Source organism: Podarcis filfolensis, assembly GCF_964270895.1.
Source record: "Podarcis filfolensis genome assembly, chromosome: 14".
Lineage (NCBI taxonomy): Eukaryota > Metazoa > Chordata > Lepidosauria > Squamata > Lacertidae > Podarcis > Podarcis filfolensis.
The window spans coordinates 48,990,123-49,004,699 of record NC_139616.1 but is presented as its reverse complement, the minus strand read 5'-3'; the positions used below and the strand labels follow the sequence as shown (position 1 = coordinate 49,004,699).

Genomic DNA, 14,577 nt, shown 5'->3' with positions numbered 1-14,577 from the left:
ATTAAGAAGAAGTATATTTTTGGGGGGCCCAAGAGAGTGGGACCCTAAGCTAGAGCTTGTTTAGGTTCTCCGTAAATCCGGCACTGCGGCCGCTGCGCGCTTACATCAAACCAGGCGGGCGAGCGGGCAGCGGGGATGCGCGCACATTCCCGACGCGACGGCGGAGAGAGAAGCATGGGGGTTAATACTCGCTGCATTACGGTAGGAGGCGGGGCGAAAGCGAAGGACCGGAGGGGAGAGAGAGAGAGCGCGCGAGCAAGGGAGCGCTGGGCGCGCGCGCGCGCGATAATCTCGCGGGAGCTTCGCGGGGAAGTCTCGCAATATCTCGGCGCCCGGGCTGAGGAGGGAGATCCAAGCGGGGAAGAGAGTCTAAAGCGGCGGCCGGTTGGCGTCGGCGAGCGCGAGGGGGACATGGCCGGCTGGGGAGAAGGGTGAGTAGGCGAGGCCGGGAGCAGAGGGCCCCGGGCCTGGTCAGCTGGCCCCGGAGCGCCTCTCTGGCCGCGGGCGCGGAGGGTCCCTCTGAGGTAAAACTCGCCGCTGGCGACGGAGCGCTGCCGGTTCCCTCTCCGGCCGCCCTGGCGTGAGGGAAGAGACGCGCCGCCTTCCTGCGAGGCGAGGTTCATCCCGGGGAGGGGGGAGGTTCGTGCCTGTCTGTAACTCTCGCACGGCGCTTCCGAGGGCAACCTGGAATGGGTGAGAGAGAGTTCTCCTGGGCATGTTCAGAGTGCGCTTCTCCTCATCGAGAGCGGGAGTTTTCTCGAGCCTCGATTTAATCACGGGAATGAGTTGCTGTCCAGAAACTTCAGCGGCGCCCCCAGGCTTGGTTTCTGAGGTAAAATCGAGAGTGCCTCTGGGCATGTTCAGAGTGCGCTTCGCCTCATCGAGGGGGCTCGAGAGGTGGACTCCTCCCGCCCCTCCGCTTTCCCACTCGCTGCCTCCCGGAGAACTTTTCCGTCTCGACAGTTGACATATTTCAGGTCAAATGTTTATAGATGTAGCGTTTCAGAGCCCGTAGGGGTTGGAGTGCTGGAAAAGGACCTGGGAGAGGCCTGGGTTCGAATCCTCCCCCACTCAGCCTTGAAGCTCACTTGGTGTGACCTTGGAGGGCCAGTCGCTGCCTCTCAGCCTAACCTACCTCACAGGGTTGTTGTGGGGATTAAATGATGAGCGTGGGGGTAGCCATGTACACCAGTTTGAGCTCCTTGGAGAAAAAGGTGGCATATAAATGCAAGTAATATATCATAAATAAATACTTGAGGTGTATTGGGACAAAAATCAACATATGCTTTAAAAAGTTTACTAACTACAAATAAAATAAGCAATGCTGAATTACTTATCTCTCCAGGGCATGTGCCACTTTCCTGAAAATTTCCAAGATCACGACTCATGAGCATGTCTAGAGTGCTGCTTCCTTCCCTCCTCAGCTGTTCTAAGGACCTCTTTTGTCCTCATGCAATCCAGTAGGCTGATAAGGAGCAACTACTCTTGGGTTGTATTCTTTACAAGGCTTGCAGCAGAGTTTATTTTTACAGAAAATCTTTATTATTTACAAAAAATTACACTGGTCAAATAAAACAACTTAATTCCTTCTCTAGCCATCAGGCTCTGAGACTCAATTGCTGACTCATTTACAACTCTGTTCATTTACATACTGACTGACCTTTATTGACCACATGCCCTTATTAAAGGCACCTGTTGCTGGGGAGATTTTCCTCTCCTCAGAGTGAGGGTGGGATGTAGGACTCCCCCCCCCCCCAAATCCTTAACATAATCTTTGGGGATATGGTTACAGGGTGGAAACAAAGATAAGACAGGGATAAAGCACATTGGCAACAGATATGTATGGCATGTGTGGTGTCCAGCTGTAACAAATAACAAAAAATATAGGAAGGTGCTTTATACCAGGCCAGGGATAAATTGTCATTTTTGAGTAACATGGCTCCCTGGTACTGATGCTTCTTTCTCTTCAACCCATTACCTGAGCTGTGGGTTGTTTAGCACATTAAAAATTAATTTCATTTGTACAGTGGTACCTCGGGTTACAGACGCTTCAGGTTAGGTGATTTCAGGTTGTGCACTGCGCTGAACCCGGAAGTACTGGAACGGGTTACTTCCGGGTTTCAGCACTCGTGCATGCGCAGAAGCACTGAATCACGACCCGCGCGTGCGCAGACGTGGTGCTGCGGGTTGTGCACGTGCCTCCCGCACGGATCACGTTCACAACCCGAGGTTCCAGTGTATGCTGCTTTGCAATATACACACATCCAGATCATGTTTAAAAACAACCTATGACAAAGAAGGCAGGAATACACCCCAAATCAACTATGACAAAAATAATTTCATAAGAACATACAAAAACAACATTTCAGTTCTGTAGCTATAACAAGAGTACATTAACAACATTGGAAAACTGCTGACAAGGGAGCTTGACAGTTTCACCTTGGTCCTGGAAACCTCCCTTCCCATGATGTTGCCCACAGTCCCTGTCCTTCAACAGATACTTATGGTTGCCCTCCTCTGCACACATTCCATCTTGTCAGTATCCTACAGTACTCCAGATGTGGTCTGACCAAGGCAGAATAGAGTGGTACTATGATCTGGACACTATACTTCTGTTGATGCAGCCTAGAATAGCAATAACATTTTTTGCTGCTGCATCACACTATTGACTCATGTTAAGACCCCTAGATCCTTTTACATGTACTGCTGGCAATCCAGGTGTCCCCCATTTTATATTTGTGCAGCTGGCTCTTCCTGCCTAAGTGTAGAACCTTACATTTGTCCCTATTGAAATTCAATTTTTAAAAAAGTTTTGGCCCAGTTCTCCAGTCTATTTAGGTCATATTCAGTCCTGATTCTGTTTTCTGTGGCAATAGCTACCACTCCCAGTTTGGTGTCTTCTGCAAAATTGTTGAGCATCCCCTCCATTCCTTTATCCAAGTTGTTTACAAAGATGTTGAACAACAACGGGCCCAGGACAGAACCCTGTGGCATCCCACTTACCACATTTTTCCAGGATGATGAGCAACCATTAGTGAGCACACTTCGGGTTTAGTCAGTCAACCAGCTACAAATGCACCTAACAGTTTACCTTATCCAGCCTATATTTTATCAGCTTTTCCAGAAGAATGCCATGGGGACTTTGTTAAAAGTCTTACTGAAATCTAGATACACTAGATCCACAGCATTCACCTTATCCAGCAAGCTTGTAAGTCTATCAGTAAAGGAACTGAGATTTGTCTGGCATTACTTGTTTTTGAGAAACCCATGCTGGGTCTTAGTAAGCACAACATACTTTTGTAACTGCTCACAGACTGACTTGTTTAATTATTGGTTCTAGGACCTTTCCTGGTACTGACATCAAGCTGACTGGTTGGTAGTTACCTGGGTCTCCCTGCCCCCCTTTTGGAGGATGGGGACATTTGCCACTTCCAGTCTGCAAGGACCTTACCTGTTCTCCAAGAATTCTCAAAGATTATTGACAGGCTCTGAGATTACGTACATCCATAAACTCCCATCCATCTTGGACTCGCTTCTCTTTTAAGTATTTCTGACCATAGGGTCTCATCCAGTTTCTTTTTTTTTAAAAAAATATTTTATTAAGGGTTTTCTTGTTTTACAGTGTAAGTGTAATGCCTCGTATTTTTTTTCTTCCATGTAACATTTTTACACATCCGTTTCATTTGATGAGGCATTAGGGAGAGAAGAAAAAAGAAAGAAAAAAAGAAAGGGGGGTGGAGGGAGGGGAGATGGATGGGGGTGGGGTCGGGTAGCGGTGTTTCTATTATGCTTAATGTATGTAGAGTTTGGTGTTAGCATGCTTGTGTTGTTCACTTGTGTTCCTTTGGTGGTGAGAGAGGTTGGGGTTGGCCTAGGGTGTGATTGTTTGTTTGTGATTGGCTGTGCTGATCTTTGTTTTCGTGTGTGAGTGAGGGGGGTGGGTGTTTTGGATCAGGTTAGCCATATTGATTTGTATGCTGTTGGTGGATTATTGTCGTTGTCCTGTTGGGCTGTGTATGTGATAAAGGGGAGCCATACCGGGGTGAAGGTGTCTTCTTCTGTTTGTCCCTGTGTCAGTTTCAGTTTATTAGTTAATTTTTCTAGTAGGGCTGTTTCCCATACTATTTGGTACCATTGGTCCATGCTTACTCCTGACAGGTCTCTCCAGTGTCTGGTTATGGTGTTTCTGGCTGCTGAAAGTAGGTGGGTTATGAGCTCTTTGTGGTGTAAATGGGCATTGTTGTCTTGGAAGATGTTTAGTAGGGCCAATTCTGGGGTGAAGTCTAATACTTGTTTAGTTATTTTACATATTTCTTGTATGGCTGTTGTCCAGAATAGTTGGATTTTGGAGCACTCCCACCACATGTGGAGGTATGTGCCTGTGGAGGTGCACCCTCTCCAGCATTTTGGTGAGGTTCCTGGGTGTATTAGCGCTAGTTTCCTTGGTGTTAGGTACCACCTGTAGGTGAGTTTCAGTGTGAGTTCTTTTCTTTTCGTTGATAGGGATTTAAAGGGGGGTTCTCATCCAGTTTCTTAAGCTTTTTGAAATCAGCCTTAAAGTCCAGAGTGCATTTCTGATTACACTCAGCTTTCCCTTGTCTCATGAAACCCAAGAGGGCATTATTGTTTCCTCCCAAATTTCCCACTTCGTTGATTAGTTGCTCCTTGTTTGTTAAGACCAGGTCCAAGATAGATGATCCCCTTGTTGCTTCTTCCACCATCTGAGAAATGAAATTGTCAGTGAGGCAACTGAGGAATTTGTTGGATCTTACATTCTTGGCAGAGTTAGAGTTCCAACAGATATCAGGGAAGCTGAAGTCTCCTGTGACTACTATATCTCTCCTTTTTGAATATTTTGTAATCTGCTCTAGGAAGGCATCATCCAAGTCTTTAGTCAGGTTAGAAGGGTTATAGCAGACACCCACATTGATGCTAAATCTTTGTAAGAGACTTTTTCTTGACTTCAGCAACTGCTGCAAATAGATTGGAAGATGGTTCAAGTTGTAGGAGAGGATAGGTTTTGTTTTTAAGAGGAGGCTGAAAAAATTATGTTTTCAACTTTCTAGATGCTGTATTCAAATTATTACATGCACACATCAACTTTGTTGGCAGCAGCTCTGTTTATGACTGAAGAAGATTCTTAAGTGCAAGCACAAATTCTTACTTGCTTATTTAGTTTTATGCAGCCCTCTTGTATTCACCTGGTAGGCATAGATGGCCAGGAATTCAATGCAGAATGAGCAGGTTGGTAGAGGAGGGACAGGTTTTTGTGCTTGCAAAGGAGGGGAAAGAGCTCTTTCATTTATAACCAGCATGGAACTCATCTGGCTGATACCACTTTGTGTAATACAAACTTTTAAAAATGTATTTATTTACTATAATCCACCTTTATGTTGACTACACAGCAGGGACTTCCATTTCTCTGAAGCAATCATGCAATGCAGATGAGTAACTTTTGTAGACTGATTTATGAGGCTGATCTTAGATATCTCCTTTGGCTCCCTCCTCTTCTTGTGATTTTCTGAACTACCTTGCATAGGACAGTTGTTTAAAACACTGAAGCACATTTGCAACAAAACCACTTACCTCTATTCCACTGTTTTTCAGTTTTCTGTCTTTGGGGAGCACTCTGCATCAATTTGTTTGCCACTCTTGTGTAATCCACAAACCTTGGCTTGACGGATTAGCCAGCCAGTACTTAAAATTACTGCTGACCCTGTCCACTTCATGGAGGAAAGACCTGGTGGATGGGAGATTGTGATCCTTTTCCTGCTGGCTTTGAAGAGTGCAGAGGTAGTGTTAGAGACTTGCACTCCTTCTGCAGATGTCCTGTGGGAAATGAAAGAAGCTTCTGGTATGTGAAGAGGACTATGGAAGTGGGAAGGTCTTTCACATATGTGATGCTCTAACAGAGACAAGAAATGGCTTATGGCTTTCTTGCTGCATCACTGTCTCCAAGGGCATTTTTTTTGTTTTGCATGGTGCTTTTACATCTCTATCAAATATATATCCCACTCTTCCTCTCAAAGGAGCCTAGGACAGAAAACAACAAGCACATTAAAGAGTAATTGATCTTTTCATTGAGGAATCCCAGGGTTTCATGAAACATGATATCTCTGTTCTGCTCAAATGATTCACATCCTCTTCCTTACATCAGCTTCACATATTATGGGGATCATGTATTTTCCAGAATTTGACCTGTAGTGCTGTTGGCAAAGATGAAGTGTAAAGGGGAAATGTGCATCCTCAACATTTTTGACAGCTTGTGTTCAGCTGCTGCAAAAGTTCATACTGCAAGGACATTTTGTTAGAGTTTTAATAGTGCTGCAGTGTCAATGGGAAAGGCTGGACTTTAACTATTCATCTCTGTGTTATGTTTTTATTCCATCCCTTTCTTCAAGGAATTAGGGGTGTTGTAAATTGTTCCTTTCTCCCCATTTTAACCTCACAAAAGCTCTGCAAGCAATGGTGGACTGAGAGAGACAGTGACTGTCCCAAGGTGACTCTGAGATCTTCTTAATTGAGCAGGGTTTCAAACATGTGCCTCCCCAGATCTACTCTTAAGCACTACCCCAATTGTTTTCAGACTTTCTCCCTTGTTGTCATTTGAAAATCGGCAGGGCTGTTGGTGGACCATGTAATTACTTATTTATTCTATAAGTCAAAACATATAACTTGTATTTTAACAACTTTCTTTCTCCAGTACCGGCATAATCATCAAAATCAACACTGTGAACAGTCATGAGTCCTAGGCAATTGTTTAATATTATCAAATGCTTAATGCTACCACATATTAGCCTGTTTAATAATCAGCCCTGGTCAAAATGGCCTCGAGCTTTGTTGTCAGAAAAAAATAATTGGAGTGCAGGACCAGGTACCATTACTCTCGACTTTTCTGCAACCTTTCCATGGATCACATGAATGGAGCTCATGGACCATAATTTGAGACCTTCTGCACCACACCAGCTCTCATTTACTTTATGTTATCTGGGAAGTGGTTCATTTATTGGGTAGTGGTGGTTTGGATATAACTAGTTGCACATTGAGATTTGTCTATGATCTTATGTCTGCAGAGGTCCGGTGCACGTGGATGAGGAGGAAGGAAATACAGTGGTCTTCTCTATTCTAAAATCATTCAACAACTACTTGTCACATCCTGTGGAAGATACATCTGAATTGGCTACCACACAAGTACCTCAAGGTTCTCTGCAGATGCAGTATGAGCAGATGATGAAGGTGAGACTTCCTTAAATTCATTTGTTCTTCTGTAGTTACAATGAGGAGGCAAAGCAGTCACCTTCACTGTCAGAGCCTGATCAGAGTAGTATACTAAATCAGCTTTCCCTTGACCTGATGGCCTCCAAGTGTTGGCCAAAGTGGATGGGAATTTTGGTCAAAACGTCTGGAGGGCACCAGGCTGAGTAAGGCTACTCTTAAATGAATGACATGTGCCAGAATGCTTAAGTTAGCAAGAACATCAGGATTTCCTAGACAAATGGAAATTTCATTCATGACTAAGTTAAAACATGGAGGGGGAGGGGGAATAGAGACCATTGCTTTTGATTTTTTTCTTCAGTTCTTATCCCATCATTCCTCCAAGTTGTGTTGGACAGTGTATATGGTCTCTGTTTAGAATCTCAGGTGAGATTCCCACCCTGGGAGTTGCTCTCAAAACCAGTCACCACACAGAAGCAGAGAAAGGTTCAGATAGTTTACTGTTATAGAATATAAGGCTCAGTTAACTGATCTGAGTTTTGTTTGTTTTTTGTTACCTAGTTTATTAATTTTTTTTAAATATGATAATAAAAAAATGATGTCATGCAGTCAAAAGTGTTTGTGATTACATCACAACATAGATCCATGAATTTATTTTATTTACTTAGGTTTTGGCCCTACTTTTTATCATAGAAATCTAAAGCAGCTCATGATGAATATTGCAAAAAAAAAATGATGCAAATAAGCTTTTTTAAAAATGTAGATGACAACTCTTCACAGTTTGCTGCTATTGCTGCATGTCCTTTTTAAATAGCATTTTGTCTTCCAGTATCTTTTCTGCCAGATGCTATTTGTAGAATACTGTGCCCCTCTCTTTTGAACTGTTTTTACTACATTTTTTCAGCAGTGGAGGTAGTTTTTCTCTTATGTGCAAATCATAAGTATTTGATATAGGCCTTATTATTCATGCTAATGCATATTAGGATGACTTGGATAGAAACCAAACGCTTCTGCGAAGTTGGTATGCTATCTCTGCACTGTGGAGAGTTCTTACTTGTGCCCACTTGTACATCTGAAGAATAATTTTCTAGTTGGTATGAGGAAACATTTTTATTTATTTATTTAGAGGGCAGAAATAAAACAATGTAGAATAATTGTCAATAATAGATAAAATCAGGAAAAAATAAAAGCAAGTATATATAACTAAATTATATGTCTGGAATACATTTTCTGAAATAAAGTTTTAAGCATGTGTCTAAGACACCATAGTGAGGGCGCCTTTCTAATGTTAATAGGGAGCTTTGGGAGGAAGGAATGAGAAATCTTACTCTTTTCTTTCCACTCTCATTTGCTTAGGTTTGGATGTTTAAAAAGTTATTTTTGTGGAATTCAGCATAGTGCTAAGGCAATTCTTCCAACAGTGCAGGGATTTCTGCTTGCACAGTGTTGTTCCTGAATCTGTTGCACATTTGTGGACAGTGTATGCGAGAGCATGGGTGGATGGGAAGTCCTGTTACACAAGTGGAAATCCCTTTTCTGATGGAACATTGTTGGAATTGCACCCTTAACCCTTTGCCACAGCTTCGTCATGTATAAGGTGGTTGTAAGAACTATTTTGTTTCCTTTGACTAAAATGTTTCAGTTTTAAAGTTTTAAAAAAGGGCTTTCTGTGACCTCCCATCCAAAGGTGTAATCATGTCCACACATTATTTGCTTCTTGTTTGTTATACTGGGCTTTTCCTTCAGGCAGAAGTTAGGGGGCACAGGGAAGTGACAAAACATGCAGAATTCCTAAAATGCTTTGAGTGCCTTCAGTAGAACGCTTTGTGCTGCTGCTTATATTTATTTTTCTTTCCTCATCAGCGTGAAGATCAGGCTGGGCAAATACGTTCAGAGGCTCAGTTTTTGCAAATGGAGCGGGAGAAAATGCAAATGGAACTGAGTCACAAAAGGGCTCGAATTGAGCTTGAGAAGGAGGCTAATGCAAATGCAAGAAATTTTGAGGTTAGTTTGCTAGTAATACACTGTTGATTAGTAGAGACATCAACCAGAGCCTCTTTTAGACCACCTCATGATTGACTTGGTTTGATGGTAAATTTCTAGGATCTTGTGATCATGTTGTTAATGCACAGGAGAGTTGTGTGGCTTCTTTTAGAAGCATTTAAAATGGGGGTGGGTAACTGGATCTCGTGGGCAGGCTGAATACTTTCCTTTCCCACCTCTTGCAGGTTGCTCACCTGTTAAATACCATGGCATTACAGTGACATAAGGTCATCGTTTTTTGCCCTCACAGTCAGCTGATAGTTGGGTCTTCAAAGCCAGTTGAAGTGCACCAGTTTTAAGCATAAGAAAAAGTGGCCTTCACCAACCTGGTGCCTTGGAGATATTTTGGACTACAACTCCCATTAGCTCCCATTAGCTCCACACAGCATGGCCATGCTGGTTGGGGTGAATGAGAATTTTAGTCCAAAACATCTGGAGGGTATTAGCTTGGTGAAAGCTAATGTAGAAGATAGTGAATTGAATTGGGGAAACTGGATTCAAATCCCTCTTTAGCCATAAATTCACTGGGTAAGCTCTTAGCCTTGTTTGCCTCACAAAGCTTGTGAGGACAGAATGGGATAATCTCATGTGTGCCATTTTGAGCTCAATGGATGAAATTCAGGATACAAGATTGATAAATCTAGCATGTGAAACGGAAACTGCTGTGCTATGTGGCTAGCTCTGTCTTCTAGGTTTATGCCACAAGGAGGATGCACTTTATCCTGTAAAGCACTTCAAGAATTCAGAGGCTTTTATTAAATCTTCACATAACAACATATGCAGGGAGATGGATCTCTATTGTACCTCAGAAAAAATGAGGAGGAAGTTCCTAGTTCCACCTCAAGTCAAGTGATTTTGTGGATTATTCCGGTGTCACTTCAACCCCAAAATCTAGCTGAGTCAGTCGCAGAAACACTTAAAACCCTGAAATGTAAAGGGAGCAGCACTAATCCAACAGTGTGGTAATTACCTTGCTCAGATTCTGCATTTCGGAAGTGATGTGGATAAAGGGTTTAGGAACCTCATACTGCTTTGCATAATCCTTGCTTAGTATGTAAATCCGTAGCTTGTTTTGCTTTGATTAGCAGAGCAATTTGCTACACGTTTTCCAATAAGAGTGAATTAATTTGAGTTGGAAGCAAATGGAAACTGGACTGGAAATGCTTTGAGAGTTCAGAAAAAGGAAGAGAAGGAATGGTGGAGAATTGGGCAGGGGAAATTCAATACAGCAGTGTGTATTGTACTATTTTATACTTTTCCAGTGAAATATTTTGGTCACAGAGTAAAATTATTTAAATCACCAAGGAAAAAGGTCAATTTAAGTCAAATTTCCTGTAGCTATTACTTCATATATTTCATAAACTTCATACATTTCTAAACAGCTGTGCAAATCAGACCACAAAACTATGTTAATTTACAACTAAGCAGAAGTATTATTTACACCAGGGACTGGAACCTTTTTATGTTGGGTGGTGCTGGTGGTGTGTATCAGGAAGTGTGGAGCCAAAGCGGGCAGTGATTCTCCCTCCCCCCTCCTCCCAATATCTTGTTTCCCCCCCCCTTCCCAAGTCTAATTGCCACATGGTAGACAATTTGGGTGAGTAGTGGGCAGAACATGGGAAGGGAAGAGTTGTTAACCCATCACTCTCTAGCTCCTCCCCAACCCCTGGATGTGGTATTTAGACTTAGCTAAAACCCTAATTGCTGATGGGGAGCTAGGTCCAAGGAGGAAATGCTGTGGTTTGAACCCATTTGTTCCTTGGTTTATAGCCAGACTTTGCCTCTCTTTGTTACAAAATATATATTTTTCATGGTTTCCTTGAATGTCTCTAAAATATTTCCATATAGGGTCTTCATTATATGGTCCATTAAAGTGGGCAAGCACCTATGACAGTTTCTGCCGTGGTGCAAGGGGTGCCACAGCAATGCTGTATACAAGTGTGTGAGAGTCCCATTCTCAGATTATAGCATTGGCAAAGGGCAATGAAATTCCCAGGATGTTTTACAGAAAATGCAGAAGACCATAAAATAACAATACTAATAACACAAACTGAAAAGACTAAAAACCTTGGTGAAAAAAAATGTTCTTTGTTGGGTGCCAAAATGATGTTGGCATGTCCAGTTACTTTTCAGGCTTGATTTTATATGGGATGTGTGAATTGGGAATTTGACCATTTCTCAGTTAACTCAATTGAGAGTCATTCAGTGGTGGCTAGTCACCATACAAGGGGCAAATTCTGAATCACTTTTTGCCTGCTTTTTATTGTTCCTTCATTTGGCTGCTGAGTGTGTTGCTGTGGCTGCATTAAGTAAAACGGGCAGATCTATGGGAGCAGATCTGTAACTGTGTCATGAATGTTGCTGTGAGCAGTAACTAGAAAATGTGATAGCGATGGAAGGAAAAATAGTGGAAATCAGTATGCAAACCATTTCCATTTGGAGTAAACCAAATGCAGGAGATGAGTTTCTAAGTGAGATGGTTTATGTCATCCTAGCATTGAAGCTCGTGCTATAAACCAAAACCCTGTTCAGACTGATGCATTTGTGAGCATCGTGTCTTTGAGCAGTGCAAGCCATGCTGCCAAGTCTGACAATATGTGAATATCCCATTTGCCTCCAATTTATTGTAAACATCTTTATACAACATCTGTGGAAAACATATGGTGCAGCCATGCCCCAAAGATTACTTCTGTGATGCACTAGACATTCGTAACCAGGATGAATAAAAAGCAATAATTTTAAAAACCAAAAACGGGGGTTATATCCAACATTAATCAAACTCTAAAATTTCAACTCTGTCCTGTGCCAATGCTATAATTCGGGAGGGGAGCAAATCTGTAAACTGTCAGACATGCTCAGTGGCTGCAGAATAGAAATAGGTTGCATGGAAACTGTCCACTAAGTTCACAAAGGTTCTATTTCACTAGTGAAATGGATGAAAAGGCTTGGGAAGACTTTGCTTGGTGGAGATGCCAGCAATATATTACTGTAGTTATTTGATGCAAGGTTCTTTGAAGTTTCTTTCTGTTTTTCCTCTCTTTCTAGCGGGAGGCTGACCATAACAAAGAGCTCCTCAAGCGTATCAAGCAGTGTCAGGAAAGAGAAACTGAGACCGAAAATAAGCTTCAAGAACAAATTGAGATTAACAAATCCTGTCAGAAGCACACAGAGTCTCTGAATAAGAAGTTGCAGGAGAAGGAGAACAAGCTTGCTGAAGCTAATGAAGTAAGAAAAAAGCAGTTTATTATTTGATTCCATACTATATGTACTTTCCAATTGTCCATGAATATTAATAAATAGTTTTCTTGCAGCAGTTGTGATGCACAGTAGAATGGTGATACGCACATTCTGCTCATAGTACTCAATTTCTTAATGGATGATAATGGTGTTTATGTTTGAAGGAGAATGTGGGCGTTGATAAATATTGAAGTGTTTCTACAAAAGTCTTCCTCAGCCTGCCTGGTGCTTTCTAGATGTTGCTGGGTTCAAATGTCCCTCAGCCCCAGCAAGCATGGTTAACGGTCAGGGATGATGTGAGTTGTAGTCGAGAAACAACTAGAGGACACCAGGTTGGGAAAGGCTTTCTAGAGGAAGCATTTTTCAAAGGCAAGATGGCAAAGGAATCTGAATTTTGCATTGTTGATGTTGGTATCTGTCTGTTTTGAGATACAGTGGAAGTGTGCAGCATCAGATGTAAAGTCAAACCATTGGACAGCTACGGTGCCTGCTGTGGCTGTAGAAACCAATACGGGTGAGACATTTTTATTGCAGCTGGGGCAGATGAAGGTGTCTGGTATTGCTTCTACGGATGCACCATGCTGTTTCTTCTCTCTGTGCTCCTCCCAGTGGTAATTTCTCCTCTGGTCACTGATGTGGATACATGATATGACTGATTGTCTGCACTGCAGTCGTCTGTAAGGAATTCCCATATGACGTGGTTAATGTTGTCTATGAAGGAGGTGTATAAGTGGTGTCTGCTTTCACCATGTCTCCTGCAGCTAGTGCAATGAGAAAATGATGTTGATTGTTGACCTCTGAGCTCTAAAGCTGCATTGTGACTTGGGATAGACCCTGCCAGTGAGTGACTGTAATCTGTTGAGAACTGCATGGGCGAAGGCTTTTCCCACAGTACTCAGCAGTGGGATTCCATGGTAGTTACTACAGTCATGGCAGTCACCTTTGTTCTTGTAAAGGGTAACAATGCTGGATTCGCACATGTCTTGTGGCACAGATCCTGCTTCTCAGCACTGCAAGAGAATGCTGTGGAGGTGCGTCATGAGGGAGGAGTTGAGGCTGGCTTTCAGCACTTCTGTTGGGATTCTGTCCTGTCTTGGGGCTTTACCACACGCCTGGGAGTTGAGGGTATTCTTCAGCTCATTAAGGGAGGGAGGGACATCCAGCTGTTCCAAGGCAGGCAGAGTCTGGATACTGTTGATTGCTGTGTCAGAGACTGTGTTTTCCAGAGACTGTGTTTTCCAGTACAGTTTTTGATAGTGCTCTGCCCGTTACTTCATCTGCTTGCTGCAATCTGTTATGATCTCTGCAGACAAGGTTTTATGCGGTGCAGTTTTTCTGCCTGTAGGTCCAAAGCCTTCTAGTCTTTGCACATTTTGTGAGTATTGCTGCTTTAGCCAGTAGTCATGGACACATTGGCAATCTGCTGGGCATCACTCCTTGCTTTTCTCAGTGCAGCAAGTGTCTTCCTGCAGGGTGCACACTTGTAGTTCACAAGAGCCTCTTACTTTGTGGCCTTAACAGGCTCCGTGTCCTTAATGCTGGCCTCAAACCAGTTGGGTATCTGCTGCTCTCAAAGGTAGCAAAGGAATATGGATTTTGCATTGTTATCAAACAGCAGTAAGAGGTAATTGGGAGGTGTAGTGAAGGGCATAATAATACAATAGGGCCCCAGGAAGTAATGAGTAGTTTAGGTTATTCTTGGTCAGTTACTGCTGTGGTATCAGTCACTGCAGCGAGATTTTAGGGCCAAATTATTTCTGTTTTTTTCTGGCATCTCCAATATGATCTGTTCTGTGTAATTTTTAACGCAGCAGCTGTTTCTGAAACTGTGATGTTCCTCCCAAGAGTGTGCATACCTAACTGAATATTTAGGAAACTATAATGTCATAAATTTAGTACAAGAGCTAATCTTGGAGAAAAGGGCTGTGTAGGCATAGAATATGGAAGAGGGCAAGAGAGGAGAGACATTCAAGGCACAAGAAGTGATCGTTCATAAGAGTGACTAAGTTAGTCTTTGCCAACCTGTGCCCTCCACAAGTTTTGGATGGCTATGCTGACTGGGGCTGCTGGGAGTTGGAATTC

The 14,577-nt window shown here is 42.8% G+C and overlaps 1 protein-coding gene across 1 annotated transcript in view; it reads left to right on the top strand.

The window, feature by feature from the left end:
- The first annotated feature begins 285 nt into the window (after positions 1 to 285).
- The window catches only part of MAD1L1 (mitotic arrest deficient 1 like 1), a 461,411-nt gene continuing 447,119 nt past the window's right edge, over positions 286 to 14,577 (top strand). The window contains exons 1-4 of the mRNA XM_083585714.1: positions 286 to 431; positions 7,074 to 7,236; positions 9,079 to 9,219; positions 12,304 to 12,483. Coding sequence (XP_083441840.1) covers positions 412 to 431; positions 7,074 to 7,236; positions 9,079 to 9,219; positions 12,304 to 12,483 — 504 coding nt within the window. The 5' untranslated portion in view covers positions 286 to 411. The remainder of the gene's footprint in view (positions 432 to 7,073; positions 7,237 to 9,078; positions 9,220 to 12,303; positions 12,484 to 14,577) is intronic.